This window comes from Polypterus senegalus, chromosome 17 (assembly GCF_016835505.1).
Source record: "Polypterus senegalus isolate Bchr_013 chromosome 17, ASM1683550v1, whole genome shotgun sequence".
NCBI lineage: Eukaryota > Metazoa > Chordata > Cladistia > Polypteriformes > Polypteridae > Polypterus > Polypterus senegalus.
Genome location: NC_053170.1, coordinates 91,128,887 through 91,155,028, shown reverse-complemented (window position 1 = coordinate 91,155,028; position 26,142 = coordinate 91,128,887). Strand labels below are relative to the sequence as shown.

The 26,142-nt window shown below is 42.6% G+C and overlaps 1 protein-coding gene across 2 annotated transcripts in view; it reads right to left on the bottom strand.

Annotated features, from left to right (window-relative positions):
• Positions 1-227: 227 nt before the first annotated feature.
• The window catches only part of LOC120517796 (alpha-N-acetylgalactosaminide alpha-2,6-sialyltransferase 1-like), a 38,160-nt gene continuing 12,245 nt past the window's right edge, over positions 228-26,142 (bottom strand). For both annotated transcript variants that reach the window (XM_039740286.1, XM_039740287.1), the window contains exons 2-9: positions 20,635-20,947; positions 20,202-20,364; positions 14,191-14,356; positions 13,798-13,936; positions 10,308-10,411; positions 4,564-4,647; positions 4,307-4,406; positions 228-2,006 (exon numbers count right to left, since the gene is read on the bottom strand). In XM_039740286.1, the coding sequence (XP_039596220.1) occupies positions 1,836-2,006; positions 4,307-4,406; positions 4,564-4,647; positions 10,308-10,411; positions 13,798-13,936; positions 14,191-14,356; positions 20,202-20,364; positions 20,635-20,947 (1,240 nt within the window). In that variant the 3' untranslated portion in view covers positions 228-1,835. The remainder of the gene's footprint in view (positions 2,007-4,306; positions 4,407-4,563; positions 4,648-10,307; positions 10,412-13,797; positions 13,937-14,190; positions 14,357-20,201; positions 20,365-20,634; positions 20,948-26,142) is intronic.

Here is a 26,142-nt window from a genome sequence, read left to right as displayed (position 1 = left end):
AACCACCTTCCGTTTCATTCTCCTCCTCCTCCCTTCCTGCAGCCCAAAGATGTCAAATTAAATGGTGAGTACAGTATGAAACTGTTGTTTCTGGTAGGCTAGGCACTTTTTATAACTTTTTGGTTAGTACATTAGAAAAATTATTGGTGTTTTTGGTAAATTATGCACATTATCAAACCCTTTTTTTATTATGAGATGGTTAAGTAAGTGTTGCTGTGGGAGGTTCGGAGTGCATTATGGGTATTTCCATTATTTCTTATGGGAAAAATAGTCTTGACTTACAACCAACTTGAGTTACAACGCACCCTCGCGAACGAATGGAGTTCGCAAGTCAAGGGTCCACTGTAAAACACTGTTAAAACTGCCTTCCTAATGGACATCAAGAAGACACTATCAACAGATCATAGGGCTACTCATAAAGTGGTAAAAAACGTATTGTATAAATCCAATACTATCCAATTGGGGAACCAATTTTGAACCCATCACATCCCCATCTTGTAATTATCCCTGGGGCTATCTATCAGGATTTCTATAAGAAAAACAATAAAGACAAAGACAAGGACAAGATAAACAATCAAAAAAAAAAAAAATCACAAAATCAGGGTTGGGGGTGAGCATAGGGAATATTAAAATCCTATTTAGTTTTTTGCAGCCAGTAATCTATCAGATCTGATGCTGATACACGGGTCAAGCAACGAGGGTCCTCTAAGTCCCTTTCTAATGGAAACATTGGAGCTAATAATACCGAGATGTTACAGACCCTCAGCATATGCTCATGATATCCGACTATGGCTTCATTAACCTTTGGATCTGCTGTATATGGGACCTGTGCAAAATGGAGAGTCGCCTTAGGGTTAGGGGTAGGGTTTGAATTAGTGTTGGGACGTGAAGGTTCAGAAAAGCTCTGAAAGTATAAGTTGAGATTCTGATTTGAACCTTAGGACCAGGCACGTTTCTACACATCAGACAAGAATTGCACTTTGGACTCGTTACAGAAGCAAGTAGGATGCAACAGAGAGCCAAAGGGACGTTTGCTGAAACCTCAGGATGGGTGGGCCACAGAATCAAATGAGAATTGGTTGACCGTGCCACACAGTGGACTCTCCAAATGTCGAAAATGTTTCGAGATGGAGGGGCCATACTGTAGATCCAAAATAAGTGGATGTTGGAAATTCCAGATGAAAGGTGCCAACGGTTCCCAATGAGAATGTGTTTGTGACGATTCCACACAGGAGACGTTACAAAGCCAAAACAAGCAATTGTGGAAATGTAGTGATCGAGAAGCTATTGGGATTGAGCGTCAAAAGACTGGGGGCACCAAATTAACTGCAAGAAGACTTGCAAAGTGAGGACACCTTGGGAATGCCAAAATGTTATTCCCAAGTGGAAAAAATCCTTTTTTTAGAGTTACGCCACATTATATTTAGAGCTGGAGCGAGGGGATTACTTGTAAGAGATTCCTGAAGAGGACGTCAGAACCGTAGATCAATCAGTGCCAATGGAAAGAGTTAATGCCCCGAATTAGGTGCTCATTTGATCAAAAGAACAATGGAGGAAAATAAGATTTTCTTTGTAATGCTTGGATCTAAAGGTTGTTGACTCACGTGCGAGTATCAGCACATTTATAACTTCCTGAAGAAAAGATTAACTTCTGATGTGGGATGAATACAACGGCAGATGGAGCTCCTGGAATACTGAAGTGCTAGAAACCGCCGAAGCAGATGCTCCCGGACAGAAGCCATCACCGAGTCTTCCTCTTGCTTTCTCCTTCAATTTTGGCCGTCTGTGGTGTCCCGTCTGCTCAGCTGCCCTACGATTTACGCTCTTGCTGGTTTTCAGCTCTTATGGTAGAGGTTAAAAAGTTTTGCGTCATGAAACATCCTCCACGTTTTCATCTCCAGTGAAAAGTCATGATTGATATAGAAGACAGTCTTTTTGTACTTTGTATCAAAGTAATGGTCGGAATATTTCTTATAGTCCTCCGTAATGTACCCATAGGCATTCACCTGTCAAGGTGAAAAGAAAACAAAATGGTGAGGTGACCTTCTGCTCTTAGGCACCAAAAATCCCGGAGTGCCTTACCATAAGAACATAAGAAACTTGACAAACGAGAGGAGACCACTCAGTCCATCAGGTCTGATACACCAGGTCACTGCCGTCAAACTACTAAAAAACAACTTTTTAAAAAAAATTTGGCATTTCCATAGCTGCTTTTCAGTGCCAATTTTAACAAATGTATTGCAAAACCATATACTTTGTACATTTCCAATTGTCATTGACCTCTCTTGTTCTCTGCTATCCATTCTTAGGTGGTGTTTTCTGCCATCACCATCTTTACCAAAGTGCTCTGCGGTCACCAGTGACGTCAGAAAGAATACGGACACTGCCAACTGTCGATGAGCTCCACTGCATCGAATCTTCTAGGGTGAAACATACCAGCAGTAAGGAACCATTTACGTTAGGTAGAAATACCCCCCCCTATGGGATGGGTGGTCTTTTGGCCTTAACTTCCTTGGAGTTAATCCAAGATACTCTCAAGCTTGGAATTTTATATAATAATGGCTACGCCCGAGTATCTCTCAAGTCACGCTGTACCGTGTTTATCTAGTGGAGAAAATAACATCATGCTGCAAGAAAACTGCAAATGTGTCTATGCGCTTTGCCACTCTATGGTAACTCATCAATATTCATGAGTGGGGCGGAGCCTTCAACCAAAACACACAACAGTGTGCAAACAAAAAGCTGTAAAGCCAGTTTTAGAACAAACTGAACTGAACCATTAGATGAATGAAGCAATAATGAAGACAGTGTGATATTGTCATCAGGTGTTGACAAGGATATTGAAACTGATGCAAACGGCCCTGGTTCATCTGCTGAAGTGACAGATGCATTTCATTGCATCTTATTAGTACAAATGTTTGTGATATGCCATCTGCTAGAATCCTAACTGGGAAAAGAAAATCCGAGCACATTTCTCCAGTTTTGATGTCACTACACTGGTTGCCTGTGTCATTCAGGATTGACTTTAAAATTCTGCTTATGGTTTATAAAGCCTTAAATAATCTCGCCCCATCTTATATATCGGAATGTCTGACACCTTATATTCCAAATCGTAACCTCAGATCTTCAAATGAGTGCCTCCTTATAATTCCAAAAGCTAAACTTAAAAGAAGTGGTGAGGCGGGCGGCCTTCTGCTGTTATGCACCTAAAATCTGGAATAGCCTGCCAATAGGAATTCACCAGGCTGATACAGTAGAGCACTTTAAAACACTGCTGAAAACTCATTACTTTAACATGGCCTTCTCATAACTTCACTTTAACTTAATCCTGATACTCTATATGTTCAATTCTTCATAATAACTATTCACAGTGGCTCTAAAATCCGTACTGACCCCTACTCTCTCTTCTGTTTCTTTTTCCAGTTTCTTTGTGGTGCCGGCCTGCGCCACCACCACCTACTCAAAGCTTCATGATGCTCCAACATTGATGGACTGAAAGCCAGAAGTCTACGTGACCATCATCATCATCAGGTCCTTCCATGAAAACCCTAAATACAAAGAGGACTGTTTGACTTATGTTAAGTAGATTGCCCAGAGGGGACTGGGCGGTCTCTTGGTCTGGAACCCCTACAGATTTTATTTTTTTCTCCAGCCTTTGGAGTTTTTTTGTTTTTCTGTCCACCCTGGCCATCGGACCTTACTCTTATTCTATGTTAATTAATGTTGACTTATGTTTATTTTTTATTGTGTCTTCTATTTTTCTATTCATTTTGTAAAGCACTTTGAGCTACATTTTTTTTGTATGAATATGTGCTATATAAATAAATGTTGATTGATTGATTGATCTGTTGGAATGCCAAATGCAAGCATTTCATTACTACAAATGTTTGGGATGTGCCATCTGTTGGAATGCCAAATGCAATGCATTTCATTACTACCCTCCCTGTGTGGAGTCTGCTTGTTCTCCTTGTGTTCAGAGGTTTCACCTCCCATGGGTTGGTTGCATTTGCCCCCAATATGTGTGTGTGTGTGTTCAAAATATGAAGGACTGGTGCCTTACCCTGGTGATTGTTCTTGCCTTGTAACCTATGCCTGCTGGGATGGGCTCCAGCTTCCCCACAACTCTACTCAAGATATAGCAGATTTGGAAAATGGGTGGATGGATGTTTGCATGAAATCATTGACAACAGCAATAAGCAAAATTATGGGGGCCATGTGTGGACCTGGCAGCCTGCTCTACTTACGAATCAGCCGGACGGAGGACGTGACACAGGAGCATCGCCATTAAGTTATATTCTGAACTTACCACGTCACACAAATGGAGTGCAGTCATCAAGCTGAATGCACCAGTGGTTGGCCGGTAAATGTCCCACTGTCTTCTACTAAGGGCCTTAGACTTCATATATCTGTGGAAAAAAACAAATCAAATCTGACACCATGTGATGTTCACATTATAATGAAGTTTGCAGTGAAGAACGTCTCGTGATCATAAACTTCACACTCTTGACGTATTGTGTCAAAGAGCAGAAGAGCAACAGGAGTAGGACAAAGATGAAGGCTTACCTGTTCATTATGTATCTGCTGAAATCAGGGTGAATGACTAGGTACTTGTCCATTGTGAAGTTCTCACCAAAGTATTTGACAGGCCTAAAGTAAAAGCAAATGCAGCTTATTGCCTGGTTTGGTGGACATTCCTGAGATTGTTTGTAAAGAATTGCACTGCTGGGACTCGCTTGGAATACACAAGCATTCATCATAGTCCAGACTCCAGACCACAGCCGTAGAGCCATCGCTTCCCAGGAATCAGAACTTACAGCGGACCCACAACGCCTTCAGAACCCTTTAATTTCTGCACACTTTATTGTGCTGTAGATATGCATTAATGAGATAGGCCTATGTATTATCTAACGTGTAACCGATGCAATGAATAGGAGTAACATCTGAACATTTTAATATATACTAACGCTTAGGGTTATCTACATGGTGTACAATCAGTATGGTAACTTGCTCTATCAAACTTCAAAGTTTTCATAAAATCCGGGTGATCCAGAATCTTTAGTGATACACACAAAACCAACGCACACTCGTCACCGCTTTAAAAGCAACAATAAACACCCGAGCGAATGAATTATCAAACTACGGAGACGGACTTCTGCTACACCATACACGTCAACATCCACGATAGTGCACAACGATATCGCTGTTGTCCGAGACAGAACCACACCTGCGTTTGTGAAACGGAAGTATTCAATTACAGCGGCGAAGTCAATCTATTATCCACGTACCCTGTACAACAAACATACTACTCAACGTCAAGCTTAAGGACGTTGGCGTCGGCTCTCTTTTGTTTTTGAGAAGCGTGCCGCTGCCGGCCCCCTTTGACAAGCGTGCTTCACACGACACGAGCACGATATCTTCTTGCGTTTAAAACACTCACTTGTATTGTTGTAAGCTAAATGATTTAACTTTTCTATTACATGTAACTTGAATAATTGTTTGAATATATATTTACGCACACAACATCAGCATAAAAAAAAAAATCAAGCATGAAGGGACCCCCTTCCATTAGGGCCCCGGACCAGAGTCCCGTTTGTCTCCCTTGGCGGCGGGCCTGAGACCTCCTGCAGAGTAGAGATGCTGCTCCTCCGAACCGAGAAGATCCAGTTGAGGTGGTTTGGGCCTCTCAGAGCTCCTCAAGGCCTGTCCTACTGCAGCAGACCCAGGACATGCTGGAGGAACTTCATCTCTTGGTTGGCTTGGGAATGCCTGGGAATTCCCCAGAGAGAGCAGGAATCTGGGAAGTTAGGGCTGACCTGCACTGCCTGCTGCCACTTCAACCCTTACCAGGAAAAATGGCTTCAAAAATAGCGATGAGATGAGAAGCCTAAGGGCCCAACAAAATGCTGTTACTGTCCAGATTGTGCTCAGGTGCCTCTTGTTTGCTTGACTGGAGTCCAACTGTGCCAAACTGAATTGATGGGACGTCATTTAGAAAGACACACTTGGGTGCGTGTGTAGAACATGCACAATTTACACTGCATGCAAGGACAAAAACCAAGCCATGAAGTCCAAGGAATTCTCTGTAGGCCTCAAATTGTGGTGAGGTGCAGATTAGGGCAGGGGGGTAAAACGATTTGTAAAGCTTTGAGTGTTTCCCAGGAGCACATTGGTCTCAATAAATGTGAAGTGGAAGAAGTTTGGAGCCACCAGGACTCTTCCTAGAGTTGGCCATCTGGCCAGACTGAGTAACCAGTCATGAAAGGCTTTGGTCAGAGGGGGTGACCAAGAATCCAATGGTCACTCAAACAGAGCTCAGATGGAAGAACCTGTCAGTAGGACAACAATCTCGGCAGCACTCCATCAATCAGGCGGTTAAGGTAGAGCGGCTGGACGAGAGCCATTCTTGAGTAAAAGGCTGATGACAGTTTAAAGGACTCTGGGAACTCTGGTCTGATGAGGCAAAAGATTGGACTCCAAGCTCCATGTCTGATGAAGGTCAGGCACTGCTCATCACCTGCCTAATGCCATCCCTACAGTGAAGCATGACGGTGGGCAGCAGGGACAGGATGACTGGTCACAATGGAGAGAAGGATGAATGCAGCCAAATGCAGAAAAGTGTTTGAGCAAACACCTCGGTTTAGATTTCAACACGACAAAAACAAAACAAAGTATACAGCCATGACAATGCAGGAGTGGCTTTTGGACAAGTCAGACTGTCCTTGAGTGGCCCCGACTTCAACCTCATCAAACCTTCTAGCACTGCCACATAAAGGTATTTTCTGGCTTATCTTTGGTCACTCTATTGCGTTATTACCAATCTGAACTCTATGTCTGTCTGGGCACATATAGAACACAGTGTAAGGCCTAACATACGTCAATAGGGAGGACCTTTGTGAATTAGGGGTCCGTTGCAGCGATTTCTGGGAGGGTGCCATTGAAATGGACGCGGATGTACTGTTAAAAAAGAGCGCAAAAAGGCAGGTAGAGAAGAGGAAAAACAGAGGCCGAGCTTAATGGCAAAGGGGACAGACGTGAGCTATCCAAAGCCATGTGGAGCACCGAAATCCTATACAGTTTGGAGGTGGCCACCTCAAAAAGATCCCGTTATGCCAAATGAAGCGGACAGGACGGTTAAGAAGATTGAAACTGAGAGAGTAGTATTCTGAGAGAGCCCATCTGAAGACCTGGAAACATTATGGGATATTTTGGACTCATGATTTTGTGTGATTTGTATATGGTGTGGCAAGTGGCTGAGGGTGGCACCCAGTTGGGATGCCCGGAAGGATCGGAGGAGGAATTATGCCTACTCCAGACCATGAGGGGGCGACCGCCTTGGTGGCTTTGTGGACCACAGGAACTGAGCTTGGAAGCTCAACCCTATAGGGGCCCGTGGTCACCGGCAGGGGACGCCCCGATGCCTGGAGAGCCCTGGTCCTCAGCACTTCCCGGAAGTGCTGGGGGGGAAGACGACCAGGGACACCCGGAGTGTTTCTGGGTGCGCAGCTGGTACTAATCAGGAGGCACGTGGAGCACAACCGGGAGATTATAAAAGGGGTCACCTCCCTCCATTCGATGGCTTGAGCCGGGAGGAAGAAAGACAGAGCTCAGAAGGAGACGAGTGGAGGTGGCCTAAAGAAAGAAAGACATTGTGAGGCCTGGACTTTGGGGTTGTGTGGCACTTGTAAATAGAGAATTATGTATAATAAACATGTGTTGGGTGAACCATCAGTGTCCGCCTGTCTGTGTCTGGGCCGCTTTCCACAATGGTTGATTTATTGCAATTTGATTCTCTGGGCCATTTTTTGTATGAATTAATTTTATTATTTGATGTAATCTTTCGGCGCTGCGGGGCGGGGGGGTTTGAGGTGTTTGGTCGTCCTAAAGCAGTTTGGGTTGATGTGTAATCTGGAATTAACACATCGCTATGAACGTGGTGAATCGTAGCAGTACGACGTGTGTGGGGAGACCTTAAGATGGCAGCTTACAGACACTTCATATCTAATCTAATGGAGCCTGAGAGGGTCCCAAAACTGCCAAAATCCAGGTGTGCAATGCCTGTAGGGACAGATGCAAGGGATTGCCGTCAAGGGGGCTTCTACAAAGTACTGAATTATGGCTCTGAATACTTCTAGGAATGAAAGATTTCAGTTTTTGATTTGTAATAAATTTGCAAACCCATCTGGTCACATTTTCACTTTGTCACGAAGGGTTATTGAGTGTCGACTGGTGGGCTAAAATGGTACGTGAACCCATTTCAGATTTAATCTACCACGCAATAAAGTGTACGGAAAGTAAAAGGGTCTCAGTACTTCCTTAACTGCATGCCTGAGGTTTGTCACTGTCCCTCCCGATGACACTCTGCTTGTTTTTGTTCCAAACAGCCCACCCACTTTCAAAACCTGTTTAATCCAGTCGTAGTGACACAAGGGGGAGGAGCCTTGCTTGGCAATAAATGTTAAATGGTTTGTTAAATTGTTAAAGACAATGGTTTGTTAACTGGTGCGACTCAAACCACCTACACCTGGACACCAGCAAGACCAAGGAGCTGGTGGTGGATTTTAGGAGGCCCAGGCCCCCCATGGACCCCGTGATCATCAGAGGTGACTGTGCAGAGGGTGCAGACCTATAAATACCCGAGAGTGCAGCTGGATGATAAACTGGACTGGACTGCCAATACTGATGCTCTGTGCAAGAAAGGTCAGAGCCGACTATACTTCCTTAGAAGGCTGGCGTCCTTCAACATCTGCAATAAGATCAGACGGTTGTGGCGAGTGCCGTCTTCTACGTGGTGGTGTGCTGCGGAGGCAGCATAAAGAAGAGGGACGCCTCACACCTGGACAAACTGGTGAGGAAGGCAGACTCTATTGTGGGCACGGAGCTGGACAGTTTGAAATCTGTGGCAGAGCGACGGGCGCTGAGCAGACTCCTGTCAATCATGGAGAATCCACTGAACAGGATCATCTCCAGACAGAGGAGCAGCTTCAGAGACAGACTGCTGTCACCATCCTGCTCCACTGACAGACTGAGGAGACCCCACACTATGCGACTCTTCAGTTCCACCCGGGGGGGTAAATGTTAATATTATACAAAGTTATTGTCTGTTATACCTTCATTGTTATCACTCTTTAATTTAATATCGCTCTTTATCAGTATGCTGCTGCTGGATTATGTGAATTTCCCCTTAAGATTAATAAAGTATCTATCTATCTATCTATCTATCTATAAGGTCTGTCCGGAAAAAGTCCAGCCATTGTTAATATAACGTGGCACTGGTGTAACCTGGCGGCCAAGGAGAGTGGACGACTTCACTGGACTAGTCCGTGGGGGGCGCTAGACGGCGTCGAGTGAGCATGTGTAACGTGTGGCTGTCGCATTCAAAATGACTGAGCTAATAGAGCACCTGATTTTGCATTAAGTTTGAACATTCGTCAGTGGAAATGATTCGGGTGATTCAAAAGGCTTTTGGGGACGATGGAACAAGTGCATTGTCACAAACACAATACAAATTTATTTTTATATAGCCCAAAATCACTCAAGAAGTGCCGCAATGGGCTTAAACAGGCCCTGCCTCTTGACAGCCCCCCAGCCTTGATGAGTCCTGCCTTTCTGCTTCTCAAACTTGACATTTCTTCTTCTGCTCACAGTCCTCATGCTTACCTACCTACCACTTTGAATCTTTATCCTGCACAGTATGTTCTCACTCTTCCCTCTGCTCTCCTCACCTACCATGTGAATAAATAAAAGTGGGGCACAAATGCTTCAAAGATGGCCCCCCTACAGTCCAGATTTGGCGCCCTGTGACTTCTGGCTTTTCCCAAAACTAAAATCACCTTTGAAAGGGAAAATATTTCAGATCGTCGATGAGATTCAGGAAAACACGACGAGGCGGCTGATGGCGATTCCAACAAAGGAGATGCTGTGTGGGGTCCCAAGGTGCCTACCTTGACGGGGACTGAGGCGTCATTGTCCTATTGATCTTCTACAATAAATTTATCTAGTTTTCATATTATGTGACTGGGTATTTTCCGGGACAGACCTCGCATTTCTCATTAGGTTGTTAGATGTAACAATTGGTCATCCTTCATGAACCGTTCAGGTCAAAATCGGGACAGGATTTGATTGTGTCCTGAAGCCCTCCATTCACGATGCACGGACAGAATTTTGTTTGGCTACATTGTAACTTTATGAAATCACAATGCAAAAGCAGTGACTCAACGTCTGAGCCAACATAACATGGTTTAAACTAGAAGAATGGCATACTTCTCTTTTATTTCATTTTTTTAAATCATGTTTAGCAGATTCTTTACCATCTCCTTCTGAACCGTCCTTTTTCCACGGTCGTATTTCGGTAGAGGGCTTTCATCCACTCGTAATCTCGGCCACCTTCCGGGAGCAGAATATACTTTGTGTCCTGTGTGGAGGAAATCAAGAAGTCAGCGAAGGAGGAAGGTGACGTCTGACCTATACTAAGATGGCCTGAGAAGCTCAATAACTTAAGAAATTCTTCAATAAATTCTTGAAAATTTCCAACGTCAGATCGCTGTCACTTGAGGTGGACCTTCTGCTAAACTGCAACCAAAACGCAAACTGCGACTTGAGGCAAATGGAGACGATCAAAGTGTTGAAAATGAGCCAGGGGATGAGTCCGGTGGATCGAGACGGTGACTTCAGAATGAGTTCGTCAAAGAAAAATTAACTCTTTGCAAGCTACTTAGGGTTAATAGCTGACAAAGCCATCTTGCTGGAACGACTGGTTATTCATACAGACGTCTGTCATAAGACAGGGTGCAGTGAGCTGACCAAAGACAGTTTCCAGTTTCTTAGGAACGCGTCTATTTGACACAAGAGAGGCTAACGTGTCCATCTTTAGGGTCTATCTATGTCTATGTGAATTTCCCCTTGGGATTAATAAAGTATCTATCTGATCAGTGAGAGAAAATAAGAACAGATGGCCCATTAGCGTATTAAAACAAAATGCTTTAGTAAATGATATTTATTTTTGAATAATAAGGGGAAGGGGGAGGAAGAAGAAATTATAAAAACCCAATAGAACAAAAATGTAACTTTGCTCTTCTGCCTTGCAACGCAGAATCCACGTGCTCATCTGTGACTGAATAAAAATCTAATCGATTGAACTTGTCTCGTCTTCCTCGGGGGAGTTTTTTTACAACATTTATTTCTAGAGCACATTTTCATACAAATAATGCAACTCAAAGTGATTTACGTGATGAAGAAAGAGAATTAAAAGACAAAGTAAGAATTACAATAAGACAAAACTTATTAACATAGAATAAGAATAAGGGTCCGATGGCCAGGGAGGACAGAAAAAAAAAAAAAACTCCAGACGGCTGGAGAGAAAAAATAAAATCTGCAGGGGGTCCAGGCCACGAGACCACCCAGCCACCTCTGGGCATTCTACCTAACATAAATGACCTCAATCAGTCCTCATTGATTTTAGGGTTCTCATGGAAGGACTTGAGGACGGTCACGTGGACTTCTGGCCTTTAATCCATCACGGTGCTTTGATAAGGCGATGTTGGCGCAGGTCGCTACCACAGAAAACCGATAAGAGAATAGAAGAGACAGTAGGGGTTAGTACGGATTTGGGAGCCACCATGAATAGTAGTTATAATGAATTGAATATACAGAGCATCAGGATTAAATGAAGGTAGGTTATGAGAAGGCCATGTTAAAGTAATGTGTTTTCAGCAGTTTTTTTAAAGTGCTCCACCGTATCAGCCTGGTGAATTCCTATTGGCAGGCTATTCCAGATTTTAGGTGCATAGCAGCAGAAGGCCGCCTCACCACTTCTTTTAAGTTTTGCTCTTGGAATTCTAAGGAGACACTCATTTGAGGATCTGAGGTTACGATTTGGAATATAACGTGTCAGACATTCCGATATATAAGATGGAGCGAGATTATTTAAGGCTTTATAAACCATAAGCATTATTTTAAAGTCAATTCTGAATGACACAGGTAACCAGTGTAGTGACATCAAAACTGGAGAGATGTGCTCGGAGTTTCTTTTCCTAGTTAGGATTCTAGCAGCTGCATTCTGCACTCGTTGCAAATAATTTATGTCTTTTTTGGGTAGTCCTGCGAGGAGTGCGTTACAGTAATCTAGTCGACTGAAAACAAAAGCATGAACTAATTTCTCAGCATCTTTTAATGACATAACAGATCAACTTTAGCTATGTTTCTTAAGTGAAAAAATGCTGACCTAGTGATCTGATGAATATGCGATTTAAAATTCAGGTTACAGTCAACAGTTACTCCTAAGTTCTTTACCTCCATCTTGACTTTTAATCCTAATGCATCAAGTTTATTTCTAATAACTCATTATATCCATTATTGCCAATCACTAAAATTTCTGTTTTCTTTATTTAGCTTGAGAAAATTACTATTCATCCACTCAGAGACACAAGTAAGACATTGTGTTAGTGGAACAACAGAGTTAGGGTCATCAGGTACTATTGATAAATACAGTTGTGTGTCATCAGCATAGCTGTGGTAGCTCACGTTATGGCCTGAGATAATCTCACCTAACGGAAGCATGTAAATTGAAAAGAGCAGCGGACCCAGGATAGAGCCTTGTGTAACACCATATCGGATATCATGTGTCTTTGAGATGTGATTACCACAACTAACAAAGAATTTTCTCCCTGCCAGGTAGGATTCAAGCCAATTTAAGACCCTGACAGAGAGGCCCACCCATTGACGAAGGCGATTTCTAAGAATATTGTGATCAATGGTGTCAAATGCAGCACTCAGATCTAAGAGGATGAGAACAGATAAATGGCCTCTGTCTGCATTCACCCGCAAATCATTTACTACTTTAACGAGTGCAGTTTCTGTACTGTGATTTGTTCTGAAACTTATCAAGAATAGCAGGTTTAAGGTGGTCATTTAGCTGCATAATGGCTGCCTTCTCGAGAACTTTACTTAAGAAAGGCAGGTTAGAAATAGGGCTAAAATTGTCAAGAGCAGAGGAGTCGAGATTATTTTTCTTGAATAGGGGTTTAACTACAGCAGTCTTAAGACAGTCTGGGAAGACCCCCGTATCTAATGGTGAGTTTAGTTTGTCAAGAATATTATCAATTAGCACGACCGATACTTCTTTGAATAAACTTGGTATTGGGTCAAGGACGCAAGTGGAGAGTCTCAGCTGAGAAATTATTTTATGTAAATCAGGTAAATCTATCCTGGTGAAAGAATTTAATTTGTTTATAGCGGAGTACTGGGGAGATATACTATTTCTATCATCATTAATTTTTTGATTGAAAAATATAGCAATTTACATCCACAAGTTTATCAAGGAGACGGGGACACGGTTGTGGGGTTAAGTGTCACAGAAACATTAGGAAGGAGACACATGAAATAAGTGCCCAAGAAGAGTGGTAGACAGTATGGACCTTCAAATCTCGTCTTGATGTTACTTTGGACCGGAGTTTTGAGCATTGTTGGGTCAAATCACTGATTGTGATCTAAAACGTTCTAAAGAAACGAGTGGGGTACATCTACCCTAAAACCAAAATTAACCGTCTTCAACTTGGTCTAAAATTGATCAAACTCCCTCCATCTATCCATTGTCCAACCTGCTATATCCTAACTACATGGTCACGGGGGTCTGCTGGAGACAATCCCAGCCAGCACAGGGCGCAAGGCAGGAAACGAACCCCGGGCAGGGTGCCTGTCCACCGCAGTGATCAAACTCCACAACCTGAAAAAGAAATTGAGCAAAACGTGCCTCTGGTTTCTTTACAAGACAAGGGCTCCGTCTCCTCCAACTTTAATTACCTTCTCCCCTGGCACATTGGTAAAGCCGTTCTTCTTATAGATGTAGAGAGACGTCGTCATTGTGTGTGCCGTATGGACGTAAAATGACGTTTTGGAGCCCACGTCTTGTTCAAAGCCTTTGATTACCGCGCCATTCACCCTGCAAATAGAAAGTGTCGGGTTTAAAGCACGGCGTTCGACATGTGACTTGTGTTAAGAATTAGCATTGCATTGGGCAACACGTATGGCGATTTTGGTGGTTTTCAGCTTGTCACACTGAGTTCTCAGTCTTGGAGACCATAGCAAGAAAAAGAAAAAAAACAGAATAATTTGAGTAAGACTTGCTAACGTTTGGGTGAAATGAAGCCCTTCAGCTTTTCCCTACAGTACACACTCACAGCTGTAGCAACCTACCGGAAGACGTAATCGTGAGAGTCGATTTCCTGTCCCTTCCGAGAACCGTTGAGGATTCCGCCATTGCCTACGACAGCACAGCGGATGCAGCCGTCCCTGCTTTTAGTTGTCAGCAGTATCTTCTGTTTGGCCAGGCTTGGCATCGATTCAACAGCATCCTTTACATCTAAAAACAATAAGGAGGAGCATGTCAGCCATGTTGCACTTAGATTTGATCTTTAAGTTTTGAACAAAAGGAATATTAGCCACCTCAACAATGCATAAAATAATGGGAGGAAAACACTTGACTAACAATGAGCAAAATGATTCATGTGAAGAATTGGATTTGCTGCTAAAATTTGTGTTATTGAGACAAGAAGAACACATTTATCTCCTGTCTGTAAAGCAATTTATGCTTTGATTGCAAACACATCACGTTAACTAAAGGTCACAAGTTTTAAAAAAAAAAAAGGGACGAGTAAGGATGGATAAGAGGGGGGGGGGCGCCCTGTTTGCCACTTATGATGGCAGAGTTGATGTTTGCAATCCTAAAGATGCATCAGATGCAGAAGTGAAACTCAAAGCTCCATGGTACATGCAGTGAATTAAGAATCAGTATTTGATATGTGGTTCTATCCATCCATCCATTATCCAACCCGCTATATCCTAACTACAGGGTCACAGGGGTCTGCTGGAGCCAATCCCAGCCAACACAGGGCGCAAGGCAGGAAACAAACCCCAGGCAGGGCGCCAGCCCACCACAGGGCACACACACACACACACACACACACTAGGAACAATTTAGAATCACCAATACTCCTAACCTGCATGTCTTTGGACTGTGGGAGGAAACCCACACAGACGCGGGGAGAACATGCAGACTCCAAGCAGGGAGGACCCGGGAAGCGAACCCGGGTCTACTAACTGCATGGCAGCAGCACTACCCACTGCGCCACCGTGCCGCCCTATGTGTTTCAATTTTGTTACTAAATATTCTTTTTTTTTTTTTATTAAGGATTCTTAATTTCCTTTTTGTTCAGAAGCCAGAGGTTCACAGTCATTCTCTCCCTTGTGGTATTTTTCTGGGATTTTACCTGTTTTTCTTAAACTTTTAATACCCGCTCCTCATTCTAGGGCTGCTTACACCAAAGCCCGTAGGTAGCAGATGGGTGACTAGATGGTTTGGGGCGAGTCTCTTCCCTTTTGTTCTGTGTTTTGGAGGCCTCATAGCCTTTTACCATGTCTGGAACTCCAGGTTCCAACAACGAGTCCCTCAGGGGTTCTTGGAGAATTGCAGGAGTTCAGTATCTGGGAGTTCTGTTGTTGGATTCTTCTGGCGATTGACTTTCTTGCCTCGGTCTTTATTTTATTATATGATTTTTGTTAGCCTTGAGTTGTCTTTTTCAGATTATTATTTTTCCTGTGCTTTGCCTTCCCTGTTTTATGTTTTTTTTTTTTTTTAATATGCAATTAATAACACTCTTCATTTATAAAGATTCTTTGCTGCCAGGGGTTTTACAGTTTCCTCTTCCCTGAAGGAAATGTACAATATTTAATAAAACTCAAGCCTCATCAGGTTTGTTCTCCTCAACCACAAACCTTCTTCAAACTGTATGTTGACCAGCCTAAGAGTAACCTGCTGCTCTGGGGGTTGGGGGTGATCCTGCTTTTATTGGTTTCCTCTCAAAGATGACTCCACGTCCTAACAATAAACCTTCCATCCCTGGTGTCCCGATTTCATGGAGTGTTGGTTCTTTAGTTTTTAAATAATAGATGTTTTTTTTTTGCTCTAACAAACAAGATGAACTTAACTGACAGAACACTGACAAGGGCAATTAACATCAAAGCATCTTCTCTTCTTGAATTGTACCAGTAATCTGTCACCATAAAGCATTCTGTTTCACCGGTTTGCCTTCAGGCCGTGTTGATTGTCTTATCACTTGGAAACAGAACTTTAATCAAACTGACAATCAAAGGTGTGCAATATCCCATTTCACGAAGCCCGTGTCACAAAGCCCCATGTGGAATTTTAACATAAAAATGGTGTGCCCGATGAACCAGGGGAGAAAAAAAAAATATTTGGATGTGAGCATAAGTAGGCTCTGTGCCCTACGAACCCGGTTACCCGAAGTATTCTATAATATTTCAGTAATTATTTACCATTCTGATGCTGATTTTTCTGATCACAAAATAGGTCATTATGATAGCAATTGATGAGAAGAATTCATAATTAATTGCAGAATTACAGTATTTGCCATAACTTTCTAGATATTATCAAAAATTAAATTTGGGAGTTCTAGAGTGCCTCTTTCTCTCGCACAATTTGGCTGAAAAGCTAATCACAACATCGTCATCTCATAACAGGCTTAAATTACAAGTTTGGTATTTTTCCATCCAGCCATTTTAGCTGTAGACCGTCCTCAAGAAATTGTGACTGAAAGACAGACACCCATCACCGAGAAAGCGATATTTTTGGTATCAGGGGACCCTAAAACGTTGAGATCTGTCGAAAGCGGAAGATTGAAATTTTTGACGAGTCTAAAGCAAGAGTTCCCAAACTTTTTTCGGCCGCAGACCCCTTTACCAAAAATTTTTAAAACCATCGACCCCCTAGTCATTTACTTTACTTACTCAAATTAATAAATTTGTACAGTACTCGATATTAAATATTTCACTAGATATCAAACTTTTCATTTTAATCCCTTGTAATTAATGATTGAAAAAGATAAAAGGATTACGGAATATGGCATTATCTTGTGCAACATTTAATATCGAAACCTGCACTAACGAAAATTAAAGAAAAAAATACGAGCAGAGTTTTTTTTACATTTTTGACATTTATGAAATAAATATGTAAATTCAAAATAAGTACAAAATAGTCCAGGCTGTACTGTCTGCATTTCATTTTTGGTTCAGTCATCATATTATCTGAAGAAATAAAAACTTTTATTAGCAAACAATTTCGACATCCCCTGTGATTAAAAAAAAACCAAAACAATAAAGTATGTACTTACTTGAAACAGAAGATTTTTGTTCAAACTCGAATAAATAAACTGTGTCCTCTGATTTTCTTTTTCGTACTACTGCTCCTCAATAAGTATTTTTTTTTTTAAAGTTTAAATCACAAATAAGTACGTCACATCAAATGAATTTATAGTTTCTTATGAAAGCTCGACCGTACAAGACTGATAGATTCTGCTAATATCGAATATCCGTTGTCTCGTCCCACCACCAGTAAGTGCAGACATGCAACGGTTTTTCATGTCCGCACTTGCTTTGATACGTTTGATAAGACAATGCACAGACATGTTTGTGCTACATGTATTTTAATGCATTCTTACGTGTGACTCTTTTAATGACACATTTTACCTTTTCATTCACAAGTTTGGTATATAATGTGTTTTAATCAAAAAAGTGTTTTTTTGAATTATTTTACTTCTTAATTAGGTACCTATTGGAATCATAGATATTTTGAAGTAACAAACAAATAGCTCTAGTAAGGGGGTCTATTTTTGCTGTCGTTGACCCCCAAATTTTTTTATTGAAACTATCGACCCCTAGAAAGTTCAAATCGACCCCAAGGGGTCAATATCGACCACTTTAGGAACTCTTGGTCTAAAGCTTTCGCTCCTCCCCCTTAGATGATAGGTAATGGGGGGAGGCAATAAAGAAACAGCAACAACAAAAAGGACAACAAGAGCGGGCAAAAGAGAAGTCAGAAGAGGAGACCGAGAGACATGTGACTGTTTCATGCAAATGTCAGCGAAAGCTTCTTATGAATAACCCCGATGACTAAATCAAAAGCTGCCCCAGGACAACATCCAGTCCTTGACATTCTTCATAAACTTTTTCTAAACACAGTATATATCCAGATTTTGCTATCTGTTTATATTTTCTATTATACTTTCTTCAACTGGTATTATTATTCTTTAATAAATACCATGTTGCTTTTAAATTTCTATAATTTGTCTTTATATTTAGAATGATTGAATTAATAAAGTAAATATTAAGACCAGTAGGAGACTGCCATACGCTCTGATCTGTGGGGTTTATCAGGCTGAGGAGGGGACCTCCATCCAATAGAAGGAACAGTACAGTAAAAGTAAGACATCATTGGTTGGTAAATGGCCTATAGACGAGGATGTTGAGCCTTTGTATGTTTAAATATATTCTTGGAGACTGAAGTATTATTTGGGTCCGAGTTGTATCTAAGACATCGTATGTTGTTTGTGCCAATGAGAAGTAAGTCTCTTGTGCTAGTGAGTGATGGGCTGCGCAGGCATCATTCATACGGCACCTATGTGGTTAGGGTCTCTGTGTATGTGTATATCTACAGCATGTATGTGTCTGTTAATCTTAAGGTGCGAGGGTGGACCAATCTGGTGAGGTCACTTATCCCTGGAAAACACATCTTGGCCCTACAAGAAAGAAAGTAAGGGTAATTTGAGGGTAATAGCACAATAATCCTCAAAGCTGTCTGTTCCGCTACTCCAGTGTCTACATGCTTACAGTAGGAGAGCAGAGTCATCCAATGTTCTCCCGAAGCAGATCCTATATATATAATTCACTAAGGCAAGACAACCATGGAAAGCGGATTCACTGAGCCGCCGACAAGACAGACACCTATGACGCACGCAGGAAGGAGCCATGCCCACCAACTCCTGGCACCTCCGAGCCACGTTGACTGTTCATAGAGGCATGTTTCTCGCGGAGGTGAGTCGCCATATGCAGTGTGTAAAACGGTTTGCGAGGGGTATCCCATGGGATCCTTAAAACAATCCTTTCCAACTGAGTTTAAAGCACAATGAAGTAAGCAGTCTTTAAAAACCGAGTTTTCGGTTACGACGCCCGACCGCGTGCACCATAGCAAACTGTTTTACACGCTACATACAGCAATTCGCATCCGCGATAAACATGCGTCTTCTTCACTAACGGACAATTATATTTTGCTCTCTCCAGAGTTCCTTCTTTTCATTTACTTTCTGTTGTATCCTCAAACCCTCCCTTTTTAGACAACTGTGTCTTTCCAGAAGTGTTCAACCATCAATAAATAATTATGCATAACATTGAGCGTGTGTCTACCCGGCACATGGAGGCGTGGGTAAGCCGTTGAACCCCATTTGGGCTGCAAACTGTGGAATTCCCACTAAGTGCGCCTCATACGCTCCCACTGGTTACGTCCCTACCCTTTGTGCACACCCCCCTCCCACCTCGCTACTGCCGTGGTCGGGTGTCTTGGTGGATTATATTTAGAAAAGCAGCCAAAACCGCACAGAGCAATGAAAAGCCTACGTGAGTCACAGGTGCATCTGGACTGTGTAAAGACGACAACGACTCAAGTGACGAGTTGGAGGTGGGCACATGAGCGGGCAGTGCATACTGAACGGGAAATCAGCAGACTAGCATGACGGACAGAGCTGAATGGACGTCCTTCTCCTCTCCTGCCGTTCCACACTCCGCGCCTGAGCGCAGTGCACTCGTATCCCTCCGTCTGGCAGGGGAAGGCGCGATGAGGGTCCGCCAGTTTTCAGTCACGGATGATTGTGTGTTGGTTCGTTCCATGCATTGTTACAATGTTGCTTTTCTTGCTGATTTATTACATTACCAATTTTTCAAATGTTAATTTTCTCCCTGTGCTTAAAAATCATTAAAAACCGGCCTGATTATGCGGCGTATGGTACGCCGCGGGTTGGCTAGTGATGTCTTATTTCAGGATGGGAAGATGAAATAAAAACCAAAAGAGTGTTAAAATCAAAGAGACAAACCAAATTTTCATCAAGCCAGAAATGGGAGACAAGAATCAGTAAGTCAGGAAAACGAGAACGAAAATACCGAGAACCAGTCATTATCCAAACACATAATATGACCGTATATACGGTCGCTGTGCCGATGTCACAAAATAAATATTTGTATCAAGTTCCTCAACCTCAACAACCTCAGAAAAGCCATCAAGTCGTCCCAGGAACTCTTCAGGAAATTGAATAAAAATGAATTAAGAACACCAATCATGATATCCAAAAACAGTGACTCACCTTGGTAGTTGGTCCCCATCCATCCATAGGGAGGGTTGAACTTTTCCAGCCTCTTCCACTCCGGTTCACTGAAATGCTCTTTGTGCATAAAAATCCCAACATCGGGAATAAATGCTTTCTTAAACCAGTCAACATTTGATTTTCTTAAACTGACCGGACAGGTCTGTGAAAAAACAAAGTGCTCAATATTAATAATGTAAACTCAACATGCTCAAGAAACGAATGGCATTGGCTTTGTCACAAATTAGCACAACCTGAGGAGCAAAGTCCAGAATTAGCTTCAACGGGTCAGATGTTTGACTTGAACCCTACCGGCATTTCCCAGCAACTTTCATCTGCTTGTCAGAGAGCTTCCAGCATTACCTGTGGGACACTTGATTGTTTGAGCAGTAGGGACATCTTGGACAAGAAAAGTCAAACATGAAGTTCTTACCTTCCTTTCTTCCATGGGGTCCCGATGATACTCATCTTCGTCTGGCCACACAGGGTACTGGCTGAAATCCTTTGGGTTGTACGGCTTTCTCGTTGTTGTTTGATTGCTCTGAGAAGTGTTTCCTTGAAGTTGGCTTTGCTGAATGTCAAGACCTGCCTTTGCGGCCATGTCCTGGGTCTTTGATGTCTGGTTTGCTAGCTCCTCGGGAGTTTGTAGGAAAAGGCCAATATTTTTGAGAAACACTTCCTCATCTACTTCAATGCAGACCATTCTCTTTTTCACAGCAGTCTTTACAGCTGCAGACTTTGTGTTTCTGAAATAAAACAGAGTCCACATGATATTGATAAACATTTAACATACTTAAAACAAACGAATCGCTCCTGTCAATATCTGTATTGCTTGTGGAGGGCGACAGCAGTTTTGAAAAAGAATGGAATCAGAAAATGGCATGGAATGGTCTCGGAGCAAATGGAGATGGCAACCGGGAAGACTGTAATTAAACTCCTGTCTCATCAGCAGAAAGAAATGATCCCCCAGGGCTAACCACATCTTTGTTGAAAACCCAGAGATATTTCAATTTTAACTTCTAGCCAAAATCCACACGATCCTGGGCACCATATTGTTCCTGCGTGCAACTGTCCCACCCCTCATATTTCAGCTTTCCTCAACAAGCTTAATGAAAACACTGGTTGAAGTTCTCCCTTCATACTTAAAAGACACTGACCATGCTCATCAGTTCCTTGACAGCTTTAGGTTTCCCGGTTTTGACTGCTTTTGCTTTACCATGGACATCATTTCTTTGTACATGGTCATTCTTCATGAAGAAGGTCTCATTGCCCTCAGACCAGCATTCAACAGATGTCCAGTTCAGGATCCCCCCATGAACACCCTCATCAGACTGACAGAACTGCTTCTTAGTCTCAGTGCCTTCTCTTTTGATAAGTCATTTTTTTCACCAAGTCTGTGGAGTTGCAATGGTCACTAGAACAGAACACAGCTATGCCAACATCTTCATCCTTCCTACCTAGGCTTTGTACCAGACCTGTACAAAAAATATATTGACAATGGTGTTGGTGCTGCTTCTTTCTCCAGAAGGTAGAAATCAATTTTCATCAATTTCTATTCATCCCTCAGGTTTACAGTTGACGTTTCCACCACAGCTCTACCATTTTCAGACATCAGTGTTTCTATCAGCTTTCCAGGACTTAAAACTTCTCTTTATTAAAAGTCAACTGACTCAGGCAGTTACCTTCTCCATCCCTGGCATATTGAAACCTCCCTACCTCTTTTGCAGTTCCTTCACCACCTCCACATTGATGAGGTTGACTTTAGTAATGAAGCACACAGAGTGAGGAGCTACTTTGACGATAGTGGATACTGTGTGGGACAGTCGGCGTTTCAGTCTGGCCAGGACAGCCCTCAACTAAGAGAGAGAGCCTTTTTAGGACACTACATCCCCCGGGACGCTTGATGGCAGTTCCCCTGGACAGAAATGGTTCCCAGGATTCCCGCAGAGCAGCATGGGACATGGAGTCTGGTTCTTCAGCCCTGTTGGGTGCCGTGGGTGCCGCCAGGGGGAGCTCACCAAGAACCCGGGGACTATTATGGTGACGTTAACCCGGACGTACTTAGGAGTCACGAGGTCGGAAACCCGCAGTACTTCTGGGATACCTGAGGAAGGTGTTTTGACTCGGAGAAGGAACACTTCCAGGTCAAGGACTATTTAAAGGACTGTGGGAAACCCAGCAGGCAGAGCCGGAGTTGGGAGGGAGTGAGACAGAGCTGATGAGAGGAGTGGAGGATTTGTTAGTGGTTATTATAATATTTATTGATTTATTGGAGTATTGTGGAGTGGAGGTGCACTATTATTATAATAAATAATAATTTGGACTTTTACCTGAGGGTTATAGAGCGCCCTCTATATTCCACAATACCTTCCTCATAATGTGGACAGAGCCCTCAATCAAACCCATCCATCCATCCATTTTCCAACCCGCTGAATCCGAACACAGGGTCACGGGGGTCTGCTGGAGCCAATCCCAGCCAACACAGGGCACAAGGCAGGAACCAATCCCAAGCAGGGTGCCAACCCACCGCAGGACACAGACAAACACACCCAGCACACACTAGGGCCAATTTAGAATTGCCAGTCCACCTAACCTGCATGTCTTTGGACTGTGGGAGGAAACCCACGCAGACACGGGGAGAACATGCAAACTCCATGCAGGGAGGACCCGGGAAACGAACCCACAGGTCTCCTAACTCGCTACCACTGCGCCTCAATCAAACCAACAGAAGAAATCATAAAACCCCACACTAAGAGGAACCTCAACAATGAAACCTGCAACTTTCTGATCCTCCCGTTTCAACCCAACACTCCATTTCTCCCAAACGTAACATCAAATGAAAATTCCTGATTTTGCTGGCTGATCCTTCCACGGGAGGCTTTATTTTTCCTCACCCTCCCTTGATCTTCTTTCATCAACTGTCTAAGCTTTGCAAACTTCACATTCACAGCTCACTTCACAGAGGAGAGCCCCATTGTTCTCCAGGCACTTTGAGCTTTGACAGGAGCCACTGTGCCATTTGCAAATATGTCACCACCAATAACTTTTGTATCTGATCCCTCGGGTCAATTCAGTGTTTAACAATGGGCCTCTTGCCAGTCTAAACATTTTATTGACTAAATTTCTTGTAGGAAGTGTCAAGCCCTCAATATTGTGGTAACGGGGAGACGGCTCGCAGACCATTTCAAAAAGCCTGTTTGAGTCGTTGTTGTGATGTGAGATTTTGCATATAACTTGATAAATATTTTGTATGTCTTTATTTGTAATTTAGGCAAAGCAATGTAATTTAGTGTTACTTTGGTGAGAGGCATTCGTGTTTGCCCCCCCCTTTACGACTGAGTCTCTCTGAATTTTACGACAGAGTTGAGGGAAGGTGGTGCTTGGCATGGGTGTTTCTCTGCTAGAGTCTTTCAACCCCCCCGCAAGGAAGCCAGGTTGCCTAACTGGAAAACTTTAGCTCAACAAATGGTTTTGGGGGACGGCAGGTATTAAGATGTTCTATTTCCTCGTTGGTCTGAGGTATGGCTGTTTGGAATTGGTTTGTCTCATCGGCCTTTAAGTACAGTGGAACCTCGGTTCACGCCCATAATTCGTTCCAAAACTCTGGTCATAAACTGATTTGGTCATGAACCGAAGTAATTTCACCCATAGGATTGTATGTACAGTAAATACAATTAATCCATTCCAGACTGTACGAACTGTATGTAAATATATTTTTTTTAAGATTTTTAAGCACAAATATAGTTAATAATACCATAGAATGCACAGCGTAATAGTAAACTAAATGTAAAAACACTGAATAACACTGAGAAAACCTTGAACAACAGAGAAAACTAACAGTGCAAGAGTTCGCACTACAACGCTACGAACCGCTCGCTAGAAACACTTTTTTTTAATGCACAGGGAAAAAAATGAACATTTGAAAAATCCATAATTTAATAAACCACCAAGAAAAGTAACATTTCAACAATGCACGCTACGAACCGATCGCTGTAAACAGAAGTGGAGGTTCATATCCAATAGAAAAAAGTTAAAACAGGATAAAACAATGCTCGTAACAGTCTCTTTAAAAACAAGCCTGGTGCATTCTCTAACTGCCTTATGCGTCCAGCCTTCTGTCTCTCTCTCTTGCTTGCACATGTGTGTGTGTGTGTGTGTGTGTGTGTGTGTGTGAGTGAGTGTGTGTGTGTCTCTCTCTCGCTCACTGCACAGGGACAGACTGAACACGTGCGGGAAATCTTTGGGGAAACTGGCTTGTTCATCACCCGAGTGTGTGGTCGTGAACAGATGCAAAAGTTTGGCGGACTTTTTGGTCGTAAACCGATTTGTACGTGTTCAGAGACGTTTGTGAACCGAGGTTCCACTGTACTTTGATGCCCTATTGGCTTTAGGGGTTGGACAGAACATCTATAAATTTTCTTAACCTCACACTATCACTCTCTCTTACTAACATCTGATGAAGAATGAAGAGAACAGCTCAGCAGCCATATTAAAGAGGCTTGAGGCCTGTTCTGAAGAAAGCCGAGCACCAATGATGCCTTAATAGAGACATTTTAAATAACTAACAAGTCTGTGTGCCGGGTGAACTACACATCACCATTTATCAGGTTGTATGGTTGCCAATATTCAAATGTACTTTGTATATTGTTATTATTTATGACTATTATTAATATTACATCATTTTATGTGCGACTTAACTCCTGCTTGTCTTTTTACTATATCTAATTGCCTAAGGTTATAAATATAGAAGGGAAGGTGGGGAGAAGTTATATACTATAATACCTTATAAACAGTGGTAAGTCTGTGAGAATAGGCATTCTGACAAAGGCTACACATTAATAATACAAAAGGGGAAAGTAGAGCAATATATTACTCTACCAAGATAAAACCGCCGTTAAGATGAAAGACCCCACCAAGCCATTCGTAGAACATGTCAGGTCTTTGATCATAGCCACACCGATCTTTCTGTTTGTGTTCTTCCACAGGGTCTCAAAAACACTTTTCAAAGGAAACAGAAGAAGCTCAGCTCACTCCCAGCCTGAGATCACTCATTTGTCAGGTCTGAATAACCGACTAAGCTTTTAATCTCTTCCTCCATTTTCTTTATTGGCCGCTTTCCAATCCTGCTGTCAGAATTGTTGTCAAAAATCAGAGTGGTTAGCCGTAAGCCAAAAAAAGATTATGCATATCTGGAGTCATAAAGGAAACATTAGATGTAATTCAAAGTCAAAGAGCTGTAATAATTAGTAAATTCAAAATGAACAAGAAGCAGCAAAGGTATTTTACTTCGTGATTAAAATCTTGGAGAGTCAGAAAAAGCCCAACGCCAACTTTTAAACTGTCACAACGTCATGTGTCACATTTTCCTGGTCATCTAGCCTAGCATCATCAAGGCAACCATCCACAAAATTATTCCAAAAATGGCAGTGACTAGAAGCCAAACAAGGTGGAGTTACGCCTCCCACGTAATTTAGTGCCTGCCCATATAAGGCCGTCCATCAGCGGCAATCCAATAGAAACACTGCCGCTAAATATTCACGGGTGAAGGACTGTGCTTATGCAGATGAAGATGAGATGGTCAGGGTGGTGTTTGGTACAAACTCGGCGAAACTGCGAGAGAAACGTTTAAGTGCCGGGTCTTAGCTAACATTAAATATAGCCGTGGACATCGCACGAGATGGCACCAGGACAGCTGGGAACCTTCGATGCATGTACACCAAGCAGCTCACGTGAACTGACGCAGTGCACAGATAAAAAGCAACAGTTCCAAAGAGTGCTGAACAAAAACCGAATTACACAATTGAAAAGGCAGCAAAAACATATGAAGCGTGTGACACATGCAAACATATTCATAAGTGCAGCTACTGCGGAAACAAAGCACATGGTGGAAAAAGTCAATGTCCCGCTAAAGGAAGACCGTGTAAAAAAAAAAGAAACCTGT